We start from the raw sequence: 20784 nt of genomic DNA on the forward strand, positions 1-20784 counted from the left end.
TTGAAACATGTTTATATTATATATATTTAAGAAGATTTTTAGTATTTCTTTATCGGAATCAGTTTTCACTGAGATATATATTGTGTTGATTCGTGAGCTTTGAAAAATTGGTAAATAGATTTAGTTACATGTTACTTTTGGACTTAGCCAAGCTAACTGTTTCCCCTTGTGACTTTGTGCTAAGCTAAACTAAGCTAAGCAGCTGTCTGTAGCTTCTTATTTCTCAACCACGCAATTGCTACCCATTTAGATATTCCTAAAAGGAGTTTCTTACTCTTATAACATTACACTGATCAGCAACGATGTCCTGTTATTTGTCCAGAAGACAAGGTACAGCTGTTTGGTCCAGGGGAGATTTCCCAACTTTGAAAAGTCTTGCAGTTCAAACAAACAAAGTAGGTGATAAAGGGCCTTAAGGCTCACCAATTAACACATTATAGCGTATTTGTTTTGTTTGTACACAAATAACTATGTAGGTTATATCGTGTTTCTTTTATTGGGATGTCAAATGCTGTTAATATATTTTGGCTAGGCTAGTGTCATGGCTGCTTTCCCTGCTCACTAATAATAAATGGACTGACCAAACGAGTTAATGGAGTTTCCCTTCAGGATTCAAGCTCTGAGACTGGGTCGACCTCTAAGCATAAGATAAAAAACACTTTTAGATCTGACTTCCCCTTGAGATTTGAAAACATTGAGAGCTGGTGCATGTGCAAACAACAGATGACTCAGGTCTAAGAGGGAAATAAAGAGTGTCAGGAGGAGTCTGCAGAAGGCCGGAGGGTCGCCATCAGACGGTGTAGACACAGCATCAGGCCACACTGAGGACGCCTTTACAAACACAACCTGTTGCAACTCACTCAAGAGCAAGACCATGCAGGGAATGCTAAAACGATTAGCGCCTAGCCACTTGAGATAATGTGAAAAATGTGACGTGATGTGGTGGAGGGCGGCAACAAAGACTCAAGGCAAGAATCAGTCGACCATTAACCTCCAAGACGATTAGAGAAGTCACAGCTTATTTTTAAATGTTTTTATATTGACTTCTGTGATCTAAAGAGTATTCTTTTAAATTTTGCAGGTTTTGTTTCCCATATATTGAATGTCTAAGAATGTTTGAAATACATTATCTAGGAAAACCTTTTGCTATAATTCAAATGCTTATTATTAAGAACACAAAAAAGACCTAAAACAAATGACCTCCACACAATTATTTCATTCTTTGTGTTTATTTGCCGTGTACATCATATACACAAACATCTTTGGAATAAAACCAAATCTCTCATATATATATTTATGTCAAATAAAAAAAAGAGATTCAGAGTTTCATGGAGCCATTTTGTAAACATGCAACCAAATGTACTTGGGAAATATGAAACAAAAACATCTGGGTTGGAGGGATTTCATTAGTGTGCCATGCTGATGTTGAATACTGGAAATTAAACATAACAAAGCTGCAAGTAATGGTGTTAATTTATCACATACAAAAATATTGTGCCCTTTAGTTCAGTCATTCTCAACCCAAACGCCTCTCACTTTAACCTTTGCATACCTTCGCAGACCCCATTCATATTTCTGTGGCATCCAGGCCAAGCAATGGAAATTACCTTTCATGGAGATAAAGTGAAAGTCACTGAAGGATGGATGAAGTGAGGTAGGATCTGTGCTTATCAGAGGAAGGAGGACGTCTGCCTCCCCTTCTTGTTTTGATGGGCACTGACTGAGCCAGATGGGAAGGTTAACGTCTGTAAACTGCCAGATGGTAAAAGTGACACTAAAATATTTTGAAGGCAGGCTTTGACAACTTTAGCTACTTTACTTTTAGAGGTGAATAGATCATTTTCATGAATTCTTCTTCATTTATTCTACTTATATCTAGTGAGTTTAAAATTGTGCTTATATTTGCTTGCAAAAGTCCAGTTTTGCTCTTACAGGAACATTTCCCTGATGTTCTCGCAACCATGTAGCTCACAGTACTCACTCAATAGACATGAAACATGAGCTGTGGTAATCAATGAGTGTGTCACAAGTGATTATTGGACAGTGTTAATAACACATGAGCATCAACCCTCTTTTAGAGATTAAAATCAAGGTGAAAATTATGAAAATGACTGGTCACAAATGGATTCTTGTCTTCCACGAATCGAGCTCAGTGTTTAACGTTATATGAGATGAATCTCTGTGGAGGGTCAAAGCTATATCTTCTTTATTTCCTTTGTCTGTCCAGTTCAGTGTATTAACAACCCCACAGGGGTCCTTTGCATGTTTGTTCCAACGCCTGCGTTTAGGGAGTAAAAAAAAAGAAGCAACACACAATCTAGACTGGGACAGATCCAAATGAGGTACTCATGGTTCACTTCACACTCACACAACAGTTTTCCAGTTTTAGTTAAAACATAGCTTAGTGGTTTTCCATTTTAATCTAGTCATTAAGTGAGTGTGTGTGTGCCAAGGACACTAAACTGTCCAGTGTGTCATGACAAACATACACTTATGTGCCTTGTGAGGGCCACAGGGGCCTGTTCAGTTCGGTCTGTAACGGAAAAGAAGCTACAAATTGAGAGGACAGCGAGGTCCACTCCACACACACGGAGACATTTGGTTTCGTACACCAGTAAGGTCTTTCTACACCCACACAAAAGGTCCATAAGATCTATAAATACAATATATCAATTTGCCCTGCGATAACTAATAGCAGTTGTTGCAGTTGTTTGAAGAAACAGTGTCTTTGGAGTCAGGAAGAGCAAGGGACCAAAGGTTAACGTGTGCCTTGGAGTGCTAACTCTATGTTATGACTTAATGCTTCACTTGTAGTTTGTGATGCATCTAAGCAGCACATTACTGCACTGCTCCTTCTCTTTAGGTGAGGATGCTTAACGGTTTAATCAAAAATAAGTTCTTGTTAGAGGAAACCCTTCAGACACCAGCACTCCACCACACATGGTTCCTTGTGCCTATATTACACAGTAGACTCTTTGGGTCCCTCTCGAGCAGCGTTCTTACACCCGTAAAGCCACTTGATGACACGAGCATTCCTCTCAATGATTGACACGCCGTTGGGAAGCTGCTCAGCCAGCTCCTCCTGAAACAGCCCGTCTCCTGAGTGCTGCGAGAACTCGCTGGGCTCCGAGCCGCCACAGCCATCCCCTACCACGCTGCGGAGGGCCAGCGAGAGTGTGTCTATGGAGCTGGCCCCGGAGAGGAAGTTCTCACGGCCCAGACGATCTATCATATCCAAATCCAGCCCGCAAAAGTCAAAGAAATTCTCCTGATCTGACAACGCTACTGAGCAGCGCAGGTCGGACCCAAACTGCTTTCTGGGTGTTGGTGGGGGTGACGCCCGCTTCCATGGGTCGTTCTCATCATCATGGTCACTTGAGTGGTTGTCAGTGTTGATACCATCACTGGTACCGTTTGTAAATCCATTATTAGTCTGTTCAAGCAAAGAGCTAAACCCAGGGCTGGGGATCGACCCTGGGCTGCGATCATGGTCAGTTTTACTCGACCCCCTGCTCCCCGGTCCTCCGTCAGTATTGTCTTTGTCATTGGTCCAAGACATGCGGGAATCTCCATCCCGTGATGGCGCTTTCTCTTCACCAATCACCATCTTCTGGATCTTGCCATCACCTCCGCTACCCTTCTCCCTCATGGAGCCCTGGAAGAGGCGACGGACAAAACTGTATCCCTTCACTTCACTGTTATTGTTCTCTACAACTGCTGCACCTTCGGGGCTCTTGCACTCTTTCTTCTGCCTGTACATGAGGAGGGAGTCCGGCCTCAGCATGCGTTTTCCGTTGCTTCTTCTGAGTACAGGGGCACTGTGGGGCGCTACCAAGGAGTTGATACCCGGAGTCCTGGGGTTGGGAGGCAAAACATTGTTCACATTGCTCCGGTTATGCGCCTCGATGTCAACAGAAGTCCGTCTGTTCTCCTTCCTGGAGTCGTCATTTTCATTCTCATCTCTTGAGGTGAAGGAGCCAGAGAGTGTAGAGAAGGGGGTGTTTGATGAACAGCGTGGGGTGAGACGAGGCGTCAGGCTGCCAGGGGTGGATAAAGCTCGCCGGGGCTGCGGTGGTGGAGTAGCGCATGGCACCAGCACTGGCTCCTGTTTGGTATTTATCACCTGCTGGCTCTTAACATATTTGGCTTTGTCCGCCTCAAGCCTCTCCACAGCGCTGATTGAGCGTCCATATCCTCCACCATCTATCGTCCTGCGCAGGTAGTCTGGACCCTTGTTGAGGAGCCTCAGAGGGGAGGGGGATCCAATTGGCGTGAGGGGCTTCATGTTTATTTACTGAGCTGGGAAAGACATCAAAACTGCAGCCCACAAATGACTGACAGCTTCTGGTGTCCCTCAGAGAGCAGTTGTTGGCCCTATGAAGGTTCAAGTCTAGAGATTCTGCAAAGGTTTCTAGGTGCAGAAAACAGTGGTAGCTCTCATTCCTGTTCTCACCGCTCTCGAACCAACTTCGAGAGGTAAAAGATGTGTTGCAATTCAGGACACCACAGACTCCTACGTTTTCTATAGATAGCTGACAGTCTCTTTGTTGGGCAATGTCAGAAACCACACAAATTGATATCTCTATCCAGTATTTATACAGGCATTTGGATATGCAGGCAGGGCACAGGGAAGGCCTTTTTTTGTCAGCCAAGGTCACTCCCAAATGAGACGCTCCCAGCCCACAACGCAGCAGAAATAGCAAGCAGGGTGCACTTTGAAAGGGTTATTCTTTCCTCCCCCACGTTTTCTTCTCTCCTTCTGTCTCCGAGCAACACCCTTTGCTGTTTCAGTGACGGCTGCCTGGAGAAATTAGATATAATGGCTTCAAATATTTGCTTTGTGCAGGTTGTCTGAGGGTAGCCGGGTCAAGACTTTTGTTGTTTGGCGCCCGTCGTGGTTGAGGTGACCTGAGGGTGGCCGGCTCCGAGGCACTTGGGTCGTTGATGGACAGATGGGGCAGATGCAGATCTCGTCCTTGTCCTCGCTTCACCTGTGTGGACTCCTAGGGGACACACAGAGAAAGAAAGAGTGGGTTTTAGTTTGAAATGTTATCCTCCAGGGCAAGCAACAGAGACCAGATGGCAGGCAGAACAGTGGTCCCTAAAGCTCAGCTCATATTGTGCGTATTTAAAGCTGGAGGGAGTTACATGACCGAAACAGATTACATATTAAATACAATAAGCATGCTAATAGAAGCTGACACTCCTAAACATGAGTAAAGAGGCAAGGGTTCAACTAAAGGCTATGTTGACATGCTTAAACATTTTAGAAGTTAGAATAGTTTTTCCTTTATCACAATTATGAATTAACAAGCATATGTGGGTAATATTTCCTACGCACGCATTTCTTTATCTTTTGTCACTCATTCAAATCTGTCCTTTTATTTTTGTAATGATAGATGTCCTTTGTCCAGACAGCATTGCCACATCCAGTATATTTTATTATTATTTTGTAGTTTTAATTAACAGCATTTTAACAATAATGTTGTTCATTTAATTAGTTTTTCTTGGCAACAGTTCTTTTGTCTGTCAAAGCCATTGCTCTTACATACCAGGATAAGAAACTCAAGGGGGAAAATCCCTTTAAAAATAACAGTCTTTCGACAGGTAGGTTTAGCTGAATGCCGACAAGATTTAACATCTGTGTTAAAAACTACACTGAGTTTGTTGTCATTAAACATCTCAAAGTGTGACCAATACCCTTCTGAGCTAATATCTCTTTCACAGTCACAGTTAAACAGCTTGTTTTTCATATTAACAAGCCACTAAAAGAGGTTACACAACACTTTAAAACAAACATAAGGAATGACATAATGCACTGCCACAATATATATTGATGTGTTCTGTGAAGAGAGAGGTTTTATATATTAAAGTTGTCAAGCTATATGAGGATTTGGAAGTGGAGAGTAGGTTGCACGTGTCTATAATGGGAAAGGCTCTACCCAAGGAGTATTTATAGCATGAAAAAAACCCTGCCCACTTATCATGTGTCTATGTATGTGCATGTGGTCATGGGTATATCTGCTGCTCTAGTTTTGCACCTGAGCTTAATGTGTATGTCGGTCAGCACAAGGCAAAAAAGGACTTCCCTATGGATTCAAAAAGGCAATATATAACCGTTGTCTTATTCTACATCTTATTCATGTCTACGAAAGAAGCAGCATGTTGTGAAGAAAGTGTGAAGACAGAGAACACATCTCTTGAACTTAAAGATGTTATATATACCAAGTGGAGCGAGTTTTTTATTCACTTCCCTTCAAAATCTGTGTGCTGTGCTAGACAACAGGAGGTGTTGTGCTTATTGTTCCCTCAGGTCTGCTTCAAGAGTTATCAAATGCTATTTTAACTGTTCCTTCACATGAGCTAAAACAATGAACCACCTCCTCTGGCAGGAAAAAGGATCCATGTCTCATGATTTAAGACAAACCATATGACCTCACTGATAGCACCAAGCACAAGCAAACACCACTTAACCCTTGGTTTACCGTCTTAAAGCACTATGATATAGTAAATGGCAGAATAACATTCAACAAAGGTCATGACGTACATTCAAACTTAAGACAACATGACCGACTGCACTGTAGCACACTGACATTCAATTGAAACAAAGTGACTTAAACAAAGCATACCAAGGGGGGTAAAACATTTGGTATTTCAAAGGAAAACAAATATGGCCGATTCTCTAGTTTTTGGAAATACGTTTAGGACTAACAAGGACAATAACAAATGAAAGACCTGGTTTAAAACGTTTTGCATATTTGTTATAAACCAGAGTAACCTAACTCAAAAACATCTGAATACCCTAAATACCAGCAATGAATTTAGGGACATAAGGTTGTGAAAAGTATTCTTTTGCATTAAATATTTCACTTTCATTTGAATTAAGCCCATTAGATAGCTGCAATCGAAGATATACACAATTTAAAACACAACTTCTTAACCATGGCATTACTCTTTTGTCTAATGCTACCTAACTACTATTGACACATAAGAAGGGGACATTTCACGTTCACGTAACTCGACCTCCTTTAGTCTGCACACCCTCACAGAGAAGCTTGAGCATGTCAAATGTCATGCCACTATAAACCACTGAGGAGGAGGAGGGGGGGGGTCAACAGCCAACTAGTTGTTTTTTTCCAGATGTCGGCCTGACAGGTTTTAGGAAAGTCAGCCATTGTTTAGGTAGAGTTCCGGGAAAAAAGTCAAGCAACAGGTGTGGACGGGTAAAAGAGCATGAAACAAGAAAAATAGGCAGAAAATGAGGAGGAAGTGGGACTGGAGGTTACGGTGTATGGTCAGGGTTTTTGAGGTATTTATTAGACACCTTTCTTCCGGAACAATCTGTTCCACATCTGTGTTTAAAATGAAAAAGGTGCAGGATATGCTACTGAAGCATTAAAGAAGGTTATTGCCATAGCAAGTCAGTATTCCTGATGTTGGCTTTTATTGAGGGGTATGGGGGTAATTGATATGACTACAGCAACTGATAATCTGTACAGTCCTCAACAATATGGGAAATGTTTGTCCTTCTTCTGATGTTTTCCTTGGTTTAACTCTGAATGATGTGTGAACTCATTGAATCTGACATTACAAGCTTGAAGGGAGCCAGCCGCTTTCAGAGGTTATCTCTTGCTCCAAGTGTTATCTCGGACATCATATGACTAAATCTGAGTCACAGTGACATTTTTTCAATAACAATGTCTTAACCAGAAATGGTCCTGAATTTAGAAAATGACTAAGGATTCTTCTTAATATAAATTAATAAATTAAAGGAATAGTAGATCACACACACACACACACACACACACACACACAACACACACACACACACACACACACACACACACCACACACACACACACACACACACACACACACACACACACACACACACACACACACACACACACACACACACACACACCACACACACACACACACACACACACACACACACACACACACACACACACACACACACACACACACACACACACACACAGACAGACCCCATTAGCTCCATTGACTGTAATGAGCCAGATTAGTACCCAGCACCTTCTCCTATGATCTCTAGGTTTGTGAAAAGCGTGAGATGGCTGTAAAATTGTCCTCGTGTTACACAACCTCATTCATCTCTCTCTGTAGGTTGTCATTAACCTCTAAACCCTTCCCCTTCTTTCTCATCTCTATAGTGAACAACCCCCCACCTTCCCCGTCCTTATGCTACCTCACCTTGGGTCTTTCATTTCCCCTGCCCTCCTTCCCCCTCATCATCTCTCCACATCTCCACTATGTGCCACAGGGCCTCGGTACCCTCTCATTTCCCCCCCTGCCCCATCACTCTCTTCCTGTCTCTCTCCTGCTGCTCTATTAACTCCCTCTGTGTCTGAGTGCAATCTTCAAAAGCTTTTGCCAAACAAGATGTTTTATTCAGGAGTACTGGATTTGATCATATATTGTCACTGTTATTTATGGAGTAACCTATTTTTCACAAGGAAAGACACATTTGAGGCTTCATAATGTGAAATAACCAAAAAAGGACTGAAGAAGAAATCTTTCCTTAGAAAAAACAACTATTTGGACTCTATTCAAATGAAACAATCCAAAAAAGTAAAACACACATTTTGGTTAATCTGTTCACAGTTTAGAAACTTGAGCAAAATATGACAAATTGTCAGGTGTATAGGCATTGTTTACCTATAAAGGTTCATACATCCAAACTGTTTGGAACTAGTGGTCTAATCTTATTGGTCTTAATATTTTTGTGTCTATGTTAATTTGTTTTCGCTCGGTAGCTGTGAAACACGTGCAACAGCTAAAATAAGAAGTACAACGGATACCTTCTCACCTCTTTCTACATGAATTGTCACAGGAAGTTACAAAAAACGTCAGAAACAGTCCCCTCCACCCAAATCTGATTTTGGGATAATATGTTTTTGGGCTGTTCAAAGATTCAACAAGCACTCTGCTCCATTTACAACTAAATATGTATAATACTGCTCTATGTGAGCCTTGTTATAGGTGGAGCTTAAGGTCAGTCCATTGAACATAACACTTAATCGATTATACAAAATGACAAGCTGGATAGTTACAGATGAAGCCTATGTGAATGAAAATATATACAAACAAGTAAAATGTCTGAGGAAATCTACAACATCTTGATCATAACAGACTGCAGGATCACTAATTCAGCTCTCCTTCACCTTCCATCCCTCTGTTCTTTAATTAAAACGCCTGCCTGTCTGTCTGTCTGCTCTCTATCCCTTCCTGCCTCTCAGTGTCCTCCCTGTGAAGCGGACGGCCCAGCCTGCAGGGGAGGCTTAGCCTGGCGCCCCCATGCAGCTAAAGAGGAAACAGATGTTTTGTGCCATGCTACATCAAGACCCTCGGACATACCCTGACCGAGACCTGTCAAGAGAAGCGACAGTGTACTTCAATTTCCCTTTTAATTAACGGCATTGTAAGTGTTCTATATTTGAGCCCTTGAGAATACAAAGCAGCATGTTTACATTGTGTTATCGATTATCGACAGTGGAAAAATACAGCTCTGCTTATTTTCTCTGATGTAATGCGGTGCCGCAGAAAGCAGATAAACACCAAAGAAATGCAGGAAGTGTTTGTTTGCTTCAAGAAAGCCCACAGAAAAATAACTTTATCTTTATCTGGTTTAGCATTTCAAAGAGGAAAAACAGCTGGCGTCGGATTAGAAGGTTAAAGGAGGTCCCAGAGTGAATTATGTATTCAGTGTGATAAACAGGCGATAAGAGGTTCATACATTCACAAGGACCACCTTTAAAGTGCTTGGGAATAAATTCAGCATGCTTACCTGTCAAATTAATCTTTGGACAGATGAGAGGCATCTGCTGCCGACAGAGCCAACTGGCCTCATTTAACGCCTTTCCTTTCTTCCCTCCCGCAAATCTCACTTTCTTAACACTAACATCTGGCCCTGCTCCTAATGATGACACAGAGTAATGATCAGCAATGGGCTGAAATGTCTGAATGTTCAAACGTTAACCAAGTCTTTTTTATGTCACGGTGAAGCATCTGTGCACATTGATTCTCTACAGTGTGAACATAAAGCGCACTAATGAGCCACGATGTATGACTCTATCCTGTTCGGTCATTAACCAACACCACAGACCTCAAGAAGTCTGGTATGGGGCAGGACAAAGAAAAAGAGGTGTCTTCATCTATTAGTCAAACAAAAGGACATACCGGCCTTTCTTTTGCATTATTACTGGGGCACAACAATGGTCCTCCTCCAGGTCTACAGATAGGTCTTGACCTGGCTCATTAGTCGAAAGGGGAAAGGGACAAATAACAACATGGTGACAATAAAGTGTAAGAGACGGAGCCACAGGACATAGGCTTCTGTCCCTGAAAAGGCCTTGTAGCCAGTTGTAAATCCTATCAACATTGTGAGGCCTTGAGCTGCATTAGCCGCTTGATCTACGGTGAGATGCTACCTAGGGGCTGGCTCCACAGCAGAGGGCCACCTGGGATGACTTAGGGGACCCCCGCCCTGAATAAGCCTCCTCCCAAACTGTAAAATGGATAAGATAGGCTCTTAACTCACTGCTGCGGCTCTTTTGTCATTCAAAACAAATCAGCCCAGAGACAGCTGAGGCCGACGCAGACTTTGAAAGGAAAGTGATAAGATATGACCCTCTGAGGAACATGCTGTGTCTTTGAAACTACACGTCAATATGAGTTAAAGATGATAGAAAAGACCAAGAACACAGAAATATGAAGAGATCTCCTTCTACTCATAAAAAACCCCCCTTAAAGTATAAGAGTTAATGAGCCAGTATGCAGACAAGTAACTCAGGCTAATGAGCAAGTCTTGCTAATAATCAACCAAGTCTATTCACTTATTGTAAAATCAACCAAAACCTATACAAAATAATGTCTCGCTAGTTGTTGAAAGTAGGTTAAATAAAGAAGTGAAAACACAAACATCTTCAAAAGGCACAATTATACAATAAATCAACGCGAGATAACTTCCACACATAACAGCTAAGTAGCTTGTAAAACAGCTAATTATTAGCCAACTGCCTTGCAAGCTGGTTAATAATCAGTGAGAAAAAGAGCATTTTATAACAAAAATAAAGTAAAGATTGATCCAAAGCTTAATCAAAAGTGAAAGCAATTGTTAGTTGGCTGTATTCCACTAATCTGAGTTAAGTACTTTAACAATGACATTTTAGTGGCTCAGACAGAGTCAACCTAAAGCAGCCCTTTTACTGTAAGTCAGGACTTTATCAACACTGTAACGCCCATGCAGTGCTAACACAGATAGCGTCTGCTGAGATAACATGTTCACATTTATTCCTCGCTTTTATCAACAGACTGGGCAAGTTCCTTTCTCAAACAAGCGTCCAGGAAAAGTGCCGGCACTGTTGATAATTAAACCGCTCTGACCTATAAAATGTTACGAGTCAATATTTACTTTTTAGCTACAGTTTTTAAGATAATAACAGCACTCAAACTTAGTCTTTGAAAGTCTGATTTGAAAACTGAAAATGAGTTTTAGTAATGAGAATTAGGAGAATCATTAGAATGTCATTCCAATTTCAGCTAACAGCTTGACTAAGTGGTGCAGAAGTCACTCACATGATGTCTACACCAGGTGCAATGTGCCAGGAAACCTAATAATCCTCCCTGTAACACAGAGACACCTGAACCAGCCTCCCAGATCAGGAATGTTAAGCCCGGCTGCGATACCTCACTGTCGATGAGTGAACTATTCAGGGTTGAACTTGTGCACTTACAGGGAGATGACGTATACATGGATTCTCAAAAAAGTATATATTATCACTCATCTGTGGGGCATGGATCTAAAGAAAGGTGTCCTAAAATAGCATCTTATCCATTCTAATGAGAGCTACTCACTGAAAGAATATGTCAACAACGTTTCTTTCTACCACTTAGATGCCCATAATACATGTCTCTTCTTATTGAGCCTGCCTGACTTCCCGCACACATGAATTATGGGAAATAATGATTTAATTGAGCTTACTTTATAGACAGAATTTTTTGTTAAAAGAATACATTAAAAAGCATTTTTTAAAGACAAAGTCCCAAAAATACTGTCATCTCAAATGTGTTAAAGTCTATTGGTGATTGTCAGTCAGATGAAAGAAGCAATATTGATGTTCATTTTATAGTAGTAGCCTACAGGTGCGGCTTTTAAAAACTTTACTTAAAAGAGAAAATATGGAGGTAGGTTTCTTTTAGATGTATATATCAAAATCCTTTCTGAAACTCTGCATGTTACCTGACCTGCAGTTCCATCTCTGGCCACTAGGGCACATACTATAGCATGGTTCCCTGGGCTTGATAAAACACAAAACTAATGCAAAGTTTATTTAGGTTACATATAGAGCAACCAAGGTGTGCAGTTTGTCATGTGGATGTTTGTGTGGGAGGAGACAGCAAGAGAGAGTGTGAGCAGGAGAGAGTGTACACAGAGTGTCCAAATCTGGGCTAAATCATATCAAGGTCTTGTGTCTGGACAGCATTGTTTAGTAAATTAAGACCACCGCTGCTGCTCCCTCCACATGCCAGCCCGCTTTATGTGACCAGCAGTACGAACCGCAGTGACCTACAGTATACTGAGTGTGTGCAGAGCAGCAATGGACTGGGAATGCCCTTTGCAACTCAGGCAACACAGATCTCCCCTGAAAAAGCCTGTCCTGAGGTTGTTTATACAGCGTTTACAGCTCAGTGCATAGGCAGAAATCTGGGCACATCCCTCAATCTCCTAGAGTCTTCAATTATTAAGGCCTGTTCCCACAGTGCGCTCCCTCATTAAGCTCTCAGCTGGTGAGAATGCTCTGAAAGACAGCACTGTGTGGCTAGATGCCAGATGTTTTATTTCAACAAGTCGGCACATTTTTCACTCTGCCAGGCACATGTCTGCTTCAACAAAGTGAGGATGCTTCACTGGATGGTAGCTGTTGGCAAAGAGCAACTAAAATGTCATAACATGGTGAGGGGTGTTAGATCACACACCTGTGTACCTGCATTTGAGTTGAGTGAAATCAAGTTAAAGCCACACTACACTGCGATGGATATATAGAGGGGTGGAAACCACTACAACTTAAGTTTTAGAAAGATGAATGAAAAGCTGGACACCAGAGATAAGGTTGGGTGACACTTGAAAAGAAATACAGAACTCACAGAGCGACAACAAAAAAGTAACATCTGTGTAACTCCACCCTCTTTTCACACAGACACACCAGGCTGCAAAAAGGACATTCACACAACATTTGCAGAATTGTTCCACATGTTGCTGATGTTAGCAGTAAGGGTTAGCACTGACCTGTGAGCAGTGTGACAGTACTGTTTGGGGTTGCTTGGAGCTTAAAGCTGCTCCAGCTGTGCTGTGTCCCCAAATACTGGGTCGTCTGTGACTGTAGTGTCGCCCCCCGTCGCCCACTGAGTCACTACACACTCTCTACCACTTCAAATGTGCCAGCATTGATTCGCTTTCTACACAGCTGAACACTGTTTGATCAGGTTCATTTAGTTCATTTCCTGATTAAATAAAGTGCCCCACACAAACTATCAAACAAAACAACAGGAACATGCTGGCTGCTAGATTAAATGCTGGTTTTTGAGGCACATACTTTCGTTTTATCGAAAGTAGGGCATATATTTTAGCTAGCATTACAGTAAAGTATGCTATTAAAGCCTCTAAAAACGTTTAAGTTGAAATATTCCTCTTTAACAACACATGTTAATAACTAAATAACATACACTCAAAGTCAAAGCTTGGGAAAAAACCCTTTAGTTCACATATATCTGCTTTTTGTGTACATTTAATTAACAATGCTGTAACACAACCCCACAAAGCCTACATTCAAAACAGTTGCTATATTCTGTTTTTCCAAGTGAGTCCTGTATACTTCATGCAAGGGAGAATAGAAAGGAAAACATACAGTTCATCAATACAGAATTCTCTCGTGTAAAAAACAAAACATTGGCCCAAATATTTGATGTTGATGCCCCATCGCACTTTGACGAATCAAAAAGGTATTCAGGGCCTTAACTCTAAATACAATCTCTTGCAACCATCTCAAAACAACACCTGAATCAAGCATCATTTCTCCCAAACTTTCCAACAACAACAAAAGCTTCTCTAAAAGTTCTCTCACACAAAGACCCTCAGCTGAGCTCTTGTGTTTTTCCTCACTGCCATCTACGCTTAGCTGTTACCCTCCCCTGAACCTGCCAGCTGTCCTCTCTCATTACCCATCCACCGACCTGCTTCTCGGCAAACATCCCCCCGAGTGCCTCCAAAAAGAGACCCTGCCGTTCATCCCTCTTCCCGTCCTCCCTTCCTCCCTCCTGTCAGAATCAGAAAACATCTGGGGGAGTCGGAAGAGTTTGTGGAGCTGCATCGAATCCCCCCCCCCCCTCCAACGCGTCGGAGGGATTGTCCGGGCCTGTGTCATCTTCCTCGTGGATGAGCGGACACAGCGCGGCTGAGTGTGATGGGATGTGGCAGAGCTACAGAGACTGTGAACAATTACGGGGATGTGAGAGCAATCGGAGAGAAGGGCTGCTCTCACAGCTGTCGCCCAATCACAGGGGACTGTCAGGTGACGGACATCTGTCAGATCATGTCTTATGCTTTTGTTGCCCACGATGAATTATGGATTGAGCCCATTGGAAATACAAGTGATGTAAGAGCAGGCCCTCAGAGAATGACAAGACTGATTATGATAATAATCATTTCACTTCAAAGTTAGATAGGAACATTTGGTGCACATTTTCATTTCTGCCAGGGCAGTAAAATGATTTCAAAGGCATTTCTTGAGAGTGCAGCCTCATAAATCTTTAAAGAGATAAGCCAACAAGGAAGGGTTTCAATTCAAAATGCTACAACCAGTTTTTAAAATATGTCTTTGCTCATCAAATTATAACTTGAATGATTCCACACTCGGGTGTTTACAAAACAGGAGAAATACTAGCTTGGTACCTACAGCAGATGGTAGGCCTTACTTCTTGTTTCAGCCACCGATTCTTTGAGGAGAAGGTATTACTTTACCACAAGATGTCTCTCTGCTGTTTTGTTGATGGATGTAACTGAGAAGCCGTGACCTTTATCGAAAAGTTGTTCCTCTTTTCAAAACTGCGCTTCCTGAAAACGGTCAGAAAGGAAGTTCCCAGGAAGAGTCTCTACAATGGCCCAAACAAGGCCATGAGTAGCAATAAAGCTAAATGATAAGCCTCACGGTTGTGTGAGTGTTTGAAGTCTCACACTGTTGTGATCCTCAAATGTCTTAAACCAGCTGCCGTTCAGCAACACACAGCGCCAGGGGGGGGGGGGGATGATGATGTCATTAGCAGGGTACGTTTTCTTCTCTAATTAGAAACTGGAGCTTCTTGCCATAACTTGGGGGTCTTTACACGTGAACATGCAACAAAAAGGGGATTAAAGATAACACATGTTTGACATCCGTGCTCTTAAAATGTGATGTTTTTAAGACTGCAGGAAAGCAAAACGATGAATGAATGTGACTGCGGTACAGCTGAACTGAAGTGATAAGAAACACATGAGTGGCCCATTGTGAACTAAAACCATGAAATATCGTGCGGCTTCCGAAGTCAGCATTGATGTAGCTTAGACCGATCAGATTATACACTTGTTGAGACTCAAAACTGCTTTGTTTTGAGGGGAGAAAATTGGAAAATAAAAGACTAAAATAAACCCTGGTGTGCTTTTATATCTCCTAAGAAACTCCCATATCATTGACCTGTGCTAGACCATGCACAGGTCAATGATATGGTGGCTGATTGGCTTCTCCTTAGACAACCACAGTGTTGGGTGCATGAATATTCATGAATAAGTTTAGTGTTTCAAAAGTCACATAATTCTCCAGGCTTTGCACCATCATCATCTATAATATCACCGCTCATGCTAGGAGCAAAGCGGGGAGGCAAAGACCTTAATTACATTTCATTTAGTCATATTAATGATGTCAGGCCTCCTGTCAACACCCCAGACGCAGACTGCAGCGAGCAGCTCCGTGCCCCCGGGCGCTCCGCTCTGCGAGGGGAGGGGAGGGAGTATTCTCGTCTGCTCCGCTGAGATCAGCATCAAACACACCGAATTACAGCTGCAAAATTAGCGCATTGCCACATGATTCGGGAGGGAAAAAGAAGGGAGGGGTGGGGGGGACTGTTTACGACCGCTCCACACAGTAATTTTGCAGGTAGGAATTCAGTCTGAGAGATGTTTGTATCCTGCGTTTAAACAAGTGCAATATGAAGGATTGATGCTGGCTGTAGGTGTTTATGATCCATGACTCACAGTAGCTTTCAAGCAAGCTGGGTCAGATTTGTGGGCTTTCAACAAAAAAAAAGTTGCATCATGGAAAGGTACAAAGTTAACGGGCATGAATCTACCTTCGAGTAACTCATTGTACGTCATGCATTACATTTTACAAGTGCCTTAAGGGTAAACACTCCCATCTATGAAATAAACAATCTTATGTAAGTTTATCTTTTCAGACAAAATAGACTCCTTAAAGTGCTGAGCCAAAGGGACATTTCAGCAACTTAATGCACATCTCAAAACATTCTCTTGCACTAATGTATCTGTTTTACTTGTTCTATGTCCTACATATATGTTGCACTGTTGGAGGAGTTTTTCATTGCCATATCTACACTAGGCCTATAGCTAATGTGCAAATGACAATAAAGCCTTGAAACTTGAAACATTGTTGTCAGTTATTTTATTTTATGACACTGCTTTGTCCTAAGCAGGGAAATAAAAGAGCACCTCTGCCTCGGGAAAGTAAAGCTTCATCCCTGCCAGTTCATGATCTGCATCAAAAAGCATGAATTAAACCTCCTGCTGCTGCCCACATGCCAACCGAGATGTGCACACCTATGAATCTCAGGGTGAACGTGTTTACAGGACATGTGCGGTCTGTTTAGTCTGGATTCTAAGCTGTTTATGCTTCTGACCCCACACCGATCTGAACTGCATGAAACACATCAGGGAGGAGGAGGGAGGAGTAGAGGTGGGTCAAGGTGGAGTTGACCCCGAGGGCATGTGATTGTCACCATGGAGGAGACAGTCTTTACAGTTGGTGGGTGGGTTGCATAATGATCCCTCGACTGACTTTAGTTCCTTAAGTTCTCAGGTAACACTGTCTTATATTGTTTACTACAAAACGTGGCATGCATTTATCATAAATACACTAATTGGAGGTAGAAAAATGCTCCTTTAATTTAACATTATAAAACGTTTCTTCCATGATTAGACGTCTGGAAGCCAGAGCCTCATTTGTGCCGTGATTTCATCCAGATGTAAATATTTAGCGTAAAGTTAAGATGGGATAAACCTGCTGCCCCAGGTCAACTCTATCTGCTTTAATCAGAGCACAGTGGCCAGTCCTCTCTCCATACCACGCACCTATTACTGACTGGGCTTCAAGGCTGAATTAAACCAGGCAGTCCACATATAGTTTTATATGGCGGATGATGAATTGCTGCACTTGTCAACTTCTTGAAAACATTTTTTGGGTCCATCCATAAACCTGGTGTGTTGTTTATGGCTACAAGAGCCTGCCATCCATCACAGATACAGGCTACTGCCAATGAGGATTTGTTTTAGAGGGCACCGGCCATAAACACATCATAAAGATCTCAGGCATGACTAAGAAGACAAACTAAAAGTGATTTTGTAGTATATTTTTAAAAGGCACACTTTTTAGGTAAATAAGATCTAGGATTAAACTTGTAAAAAATAATATACAGCGGTTTTATAAACACAAGAATCGCCAGTGAGTGCCACACTCATTGCCACAGCAGTGTTGGGTCATTTTCAGTTACCAGGCTGTTGGTTATTTTTCATTGCAGCTGTGCCGTAAGGTTCAGTGAGGGCGCGATCAATTGCCAATCTTTCACTGATAAAAGCTATTATATATTTGTATCATATTGAGGGCTGAACGAAGGGAAACTGACACGCATTATCACACAGATCACATGAATCAACTATATCCGAATGTACCTGATCGGTACCCGGAAAACATGACAAAATAACCTAGACTCACACATCGACTTATAACGGAACCATTACAAATGTTTTCTCACCTTGTTCGCTTAAGTGTATCCACTCTTGTTGTCTTTGAAATCCCGTAATGAAGCGGAGGTGCTCTGTGACAGACGGCTGTGCGCTCTGCGGTCCCTGCTGGCTCTCTGACGGCACGCTGCGCGTAAAGAGGGAGTCCCTGCAGGAGAGGGGGTGGGGTGGAGGGGGGGGTGTGTGTGTGTGTGTGTGTGTGGGGGGGGGGGGGCAGGTATTAGGCTGTATGTAAACTGACTCCTATGCATCCTGCACGGAGCTGAGGGGGGGGGGGGGGGGGCTGTGGCCTAGGGGGCAGAGGACAGTGTCAAATATAACATCATAATAAGTCATCTGGTTTCCTAAACATTATTATAGTATCATTACATAACATTTCAGTTAGCTGAGCTTTAATCAAGAGGGACTTACAACAGGTGATCCAAGAAGATCACAAAATACAAGAATCCTGCAAGTAGCCTTACTAGCTTTCAATAACCTTTAATTAAACCAAGTGACATGTAGCTTAAAGTATAGCCTAAAATAATTTGCCTAATGGAAGTTGGCTCTACTGTTTAAAGTCACATAGTTGATGTTAATAGTTATCAATACAAATTATAAAGAAATTGTTTATGTTTGAAAGTCTTAAAAAAATCCATGACTAATATAAACTTCAACTAATTAGGAATACTTTGTACTTCATGTTAGTACTTGTGACATTTGTTTTTTTGCATGATTCTTGTATGTGATTAGTTCATACTGCAGTGAATAGACTACAGCAATTTTTGGCCAACGCCTTATTTTTTGGAAAGAATATGAGAATGCCTGAAGCTAAAATATGTTTATTATCAACTTATTAAATTGCCTACCGAAACAATACCACTGAAAACAAGCCCGGGATAGAGTCTTGCTAGTAGCTCTGTTGAGGCTTTAGCTTAATGCTAATGTCAGCATGCCAAGGTTCAGACTAAATGGCACCCAAGACAAAGTTTCAAAAAGATTATTGTTTAATTTAATTAATGATTTATGACTAAATAAGTAAGTTACCTACTGAGTATTTCTAAAGTATCTTCATTAATGCAGATTGATTGATTGATCGATCTAAAGATTACTTTGTTGACTAAACCTGGATTCAATTGATTAGGTCATTGTTCTTAATCAGATTGTTCTCACTTTGTTGATTAATTAATCGTAACTCTGCACTTCACACATCATTTTAGCAGACTTTTAGCCGTAATTGCCCCACAACTACCACAGATCACAGATGATTACAGCAGCTTTATACCTTTGATGTTGTTAATAGTCACATGTGATGCAGTCAGATCTAAACAACACCAGAACTTATCCATGTAACTGAGACAAACATATGATCACATGACCTATTTCTAATGTTATTCTTATTTTATTGTTCTCTTGAATTGTAGCTTTGCTTGAAACTTGTTTGTTGATTGGCTGTGGGCAGTTTTTGTTCAAGCTGTTTTCTACAATATATTGTAGAAAACAGCTTGAACAAAAACTGCCCACTCTAATATATTAGATTAAAGTCAAAGAATAAAAAGCACATTTGGCAGCTCTGTGTTGCTCGTTCTCAGCGTCCATCCTCTCTCCTTCTGTGTTTTCTCTTCTCACCCTCCTCCCTTCACCCCCCTTTGTCATAAAAGACAGCCCAACACGAGCGTCTCAGAGAGGTCGAGAGAGGTGGGGGGGAGTGAAAGAGAGATAATGGAGAGATCCGCACATTTCACGCACACCTGTTTCTCATTCTCAAGCTCAGTGCACTCTTGACAGGGTTGACAGGAGAGTGAGGAAGCACAGCGCACGCAGATCCTCTGGAAATATTTTACAGAGAATATAAACACAATCCAAAACAGAGCTATGCTAAGGCTCACATGATCTATAGGACATGCACACATATGCCACCTCCTTTCTTTATTCTGCTGTGGCGCCCATGCAGAACATTTCATATTAACAGGCCAAATCTGCTCCTGTGAAGCAGCTATGTCTGTAGCTAGCAGGACAAGTGTTAAACTGATATATGAAGTTTAGAAAGTGTGTAAATGTGAAGCTTTAAAAAATAGCCTTGAAAATATGCAGGTTTAAAAAAAAAAGAAGAGATCAATACGCTGCTGTATTATTAGAGGAATGGCATTTCTCAAAATAAAAGTTTCTGTTTCTGCCGTCACGCTGGATTTGGGGCACCTCCAGACTGGAGCCATGGCCGCCCTCTGCCACATCTGGGGGCAGAAACACGATCCGCGTGTCCCGTTCTCTGACCTCTGCCCCTTCAGTCACGACTTAAGGAAGCCACACTTCCTGCTGAGCCCTGTGTGCGAGGTGGCGAGCGACCTCAACCTTGTTTGACGCCAGCTTTTGAGCCCCCAGGAGGGCACTTCCTGTGTCAAGCGTCCTCTCTCTGCTGCTGCTATGTGGCTATGGATGGCTGAGGTAGCAGGTGACTAATTCCTAGCATGATTCTTGGTGCCATTCAGCTGTTAAAGACCCTGTTAACTTGGGGTGATAATCCTATGGAAGCTGTGAAAGATCACGCACTGTGAAGGCGAGAGAGACAACCGAGGTCTAAAAGGATCTGAAATGTTTCAACTGTAAGGGATCAGACTCAAAGTTGTTGAAAGACAGTAGGGGGTCCTGCTAAATGAGTAAAAGTAGCCTACATCACAAGATTATTTCCCATACCAATTATC

General features: G+C 42.0%; 1 protein-coding gene across 1 annotated transcript; it reads right to left on the reverse strand.

Moving 5' to 3' along the window:
• Nucleotides 1-1213: 1213 nt before the first annotated feature.
• Nucleotides 1214-18237, reverse strand: si:ch211-107n13.1 (uncharacterized protein LOC798535 homolog). The gene is made up of 2 exons (XM_034240071.1): nucleotides 18115-18237; nucleotides 1214-5003 (listed from the first exon to the last, which is right to left on the reverse strand). Exon 2 carries the CDS (start codon nucleotides 4283-4285, stop codon nucleotides 2960-2962), a length of 1326 nt encoding a protein of 441 aa, XP_034095962.1. The 5' UTR covers nucleotides 4286-5003; nucleotides 18115-18237; the 3' UTR covers nucleotides 1214-2959.
• Between the last annotated feature and the right edge of the window lie 2547 nt (nucleotides 18238-20784).

Source organism: Gymnodraco acuticeps, unplaced genomic scaffold (genome assembly GCF_902827175.1).
Source record: "Gymnodraco acuticeps unplaced genomic scaffold, fGymAcu1.1, whole genome shotgun sequence".
NCBI lineage: Eukaryota > Metazoa > Chordata > Actinopteri > Perciformes > Bathydraconidae > Gymnodraco > Gymnodraco acuticeps.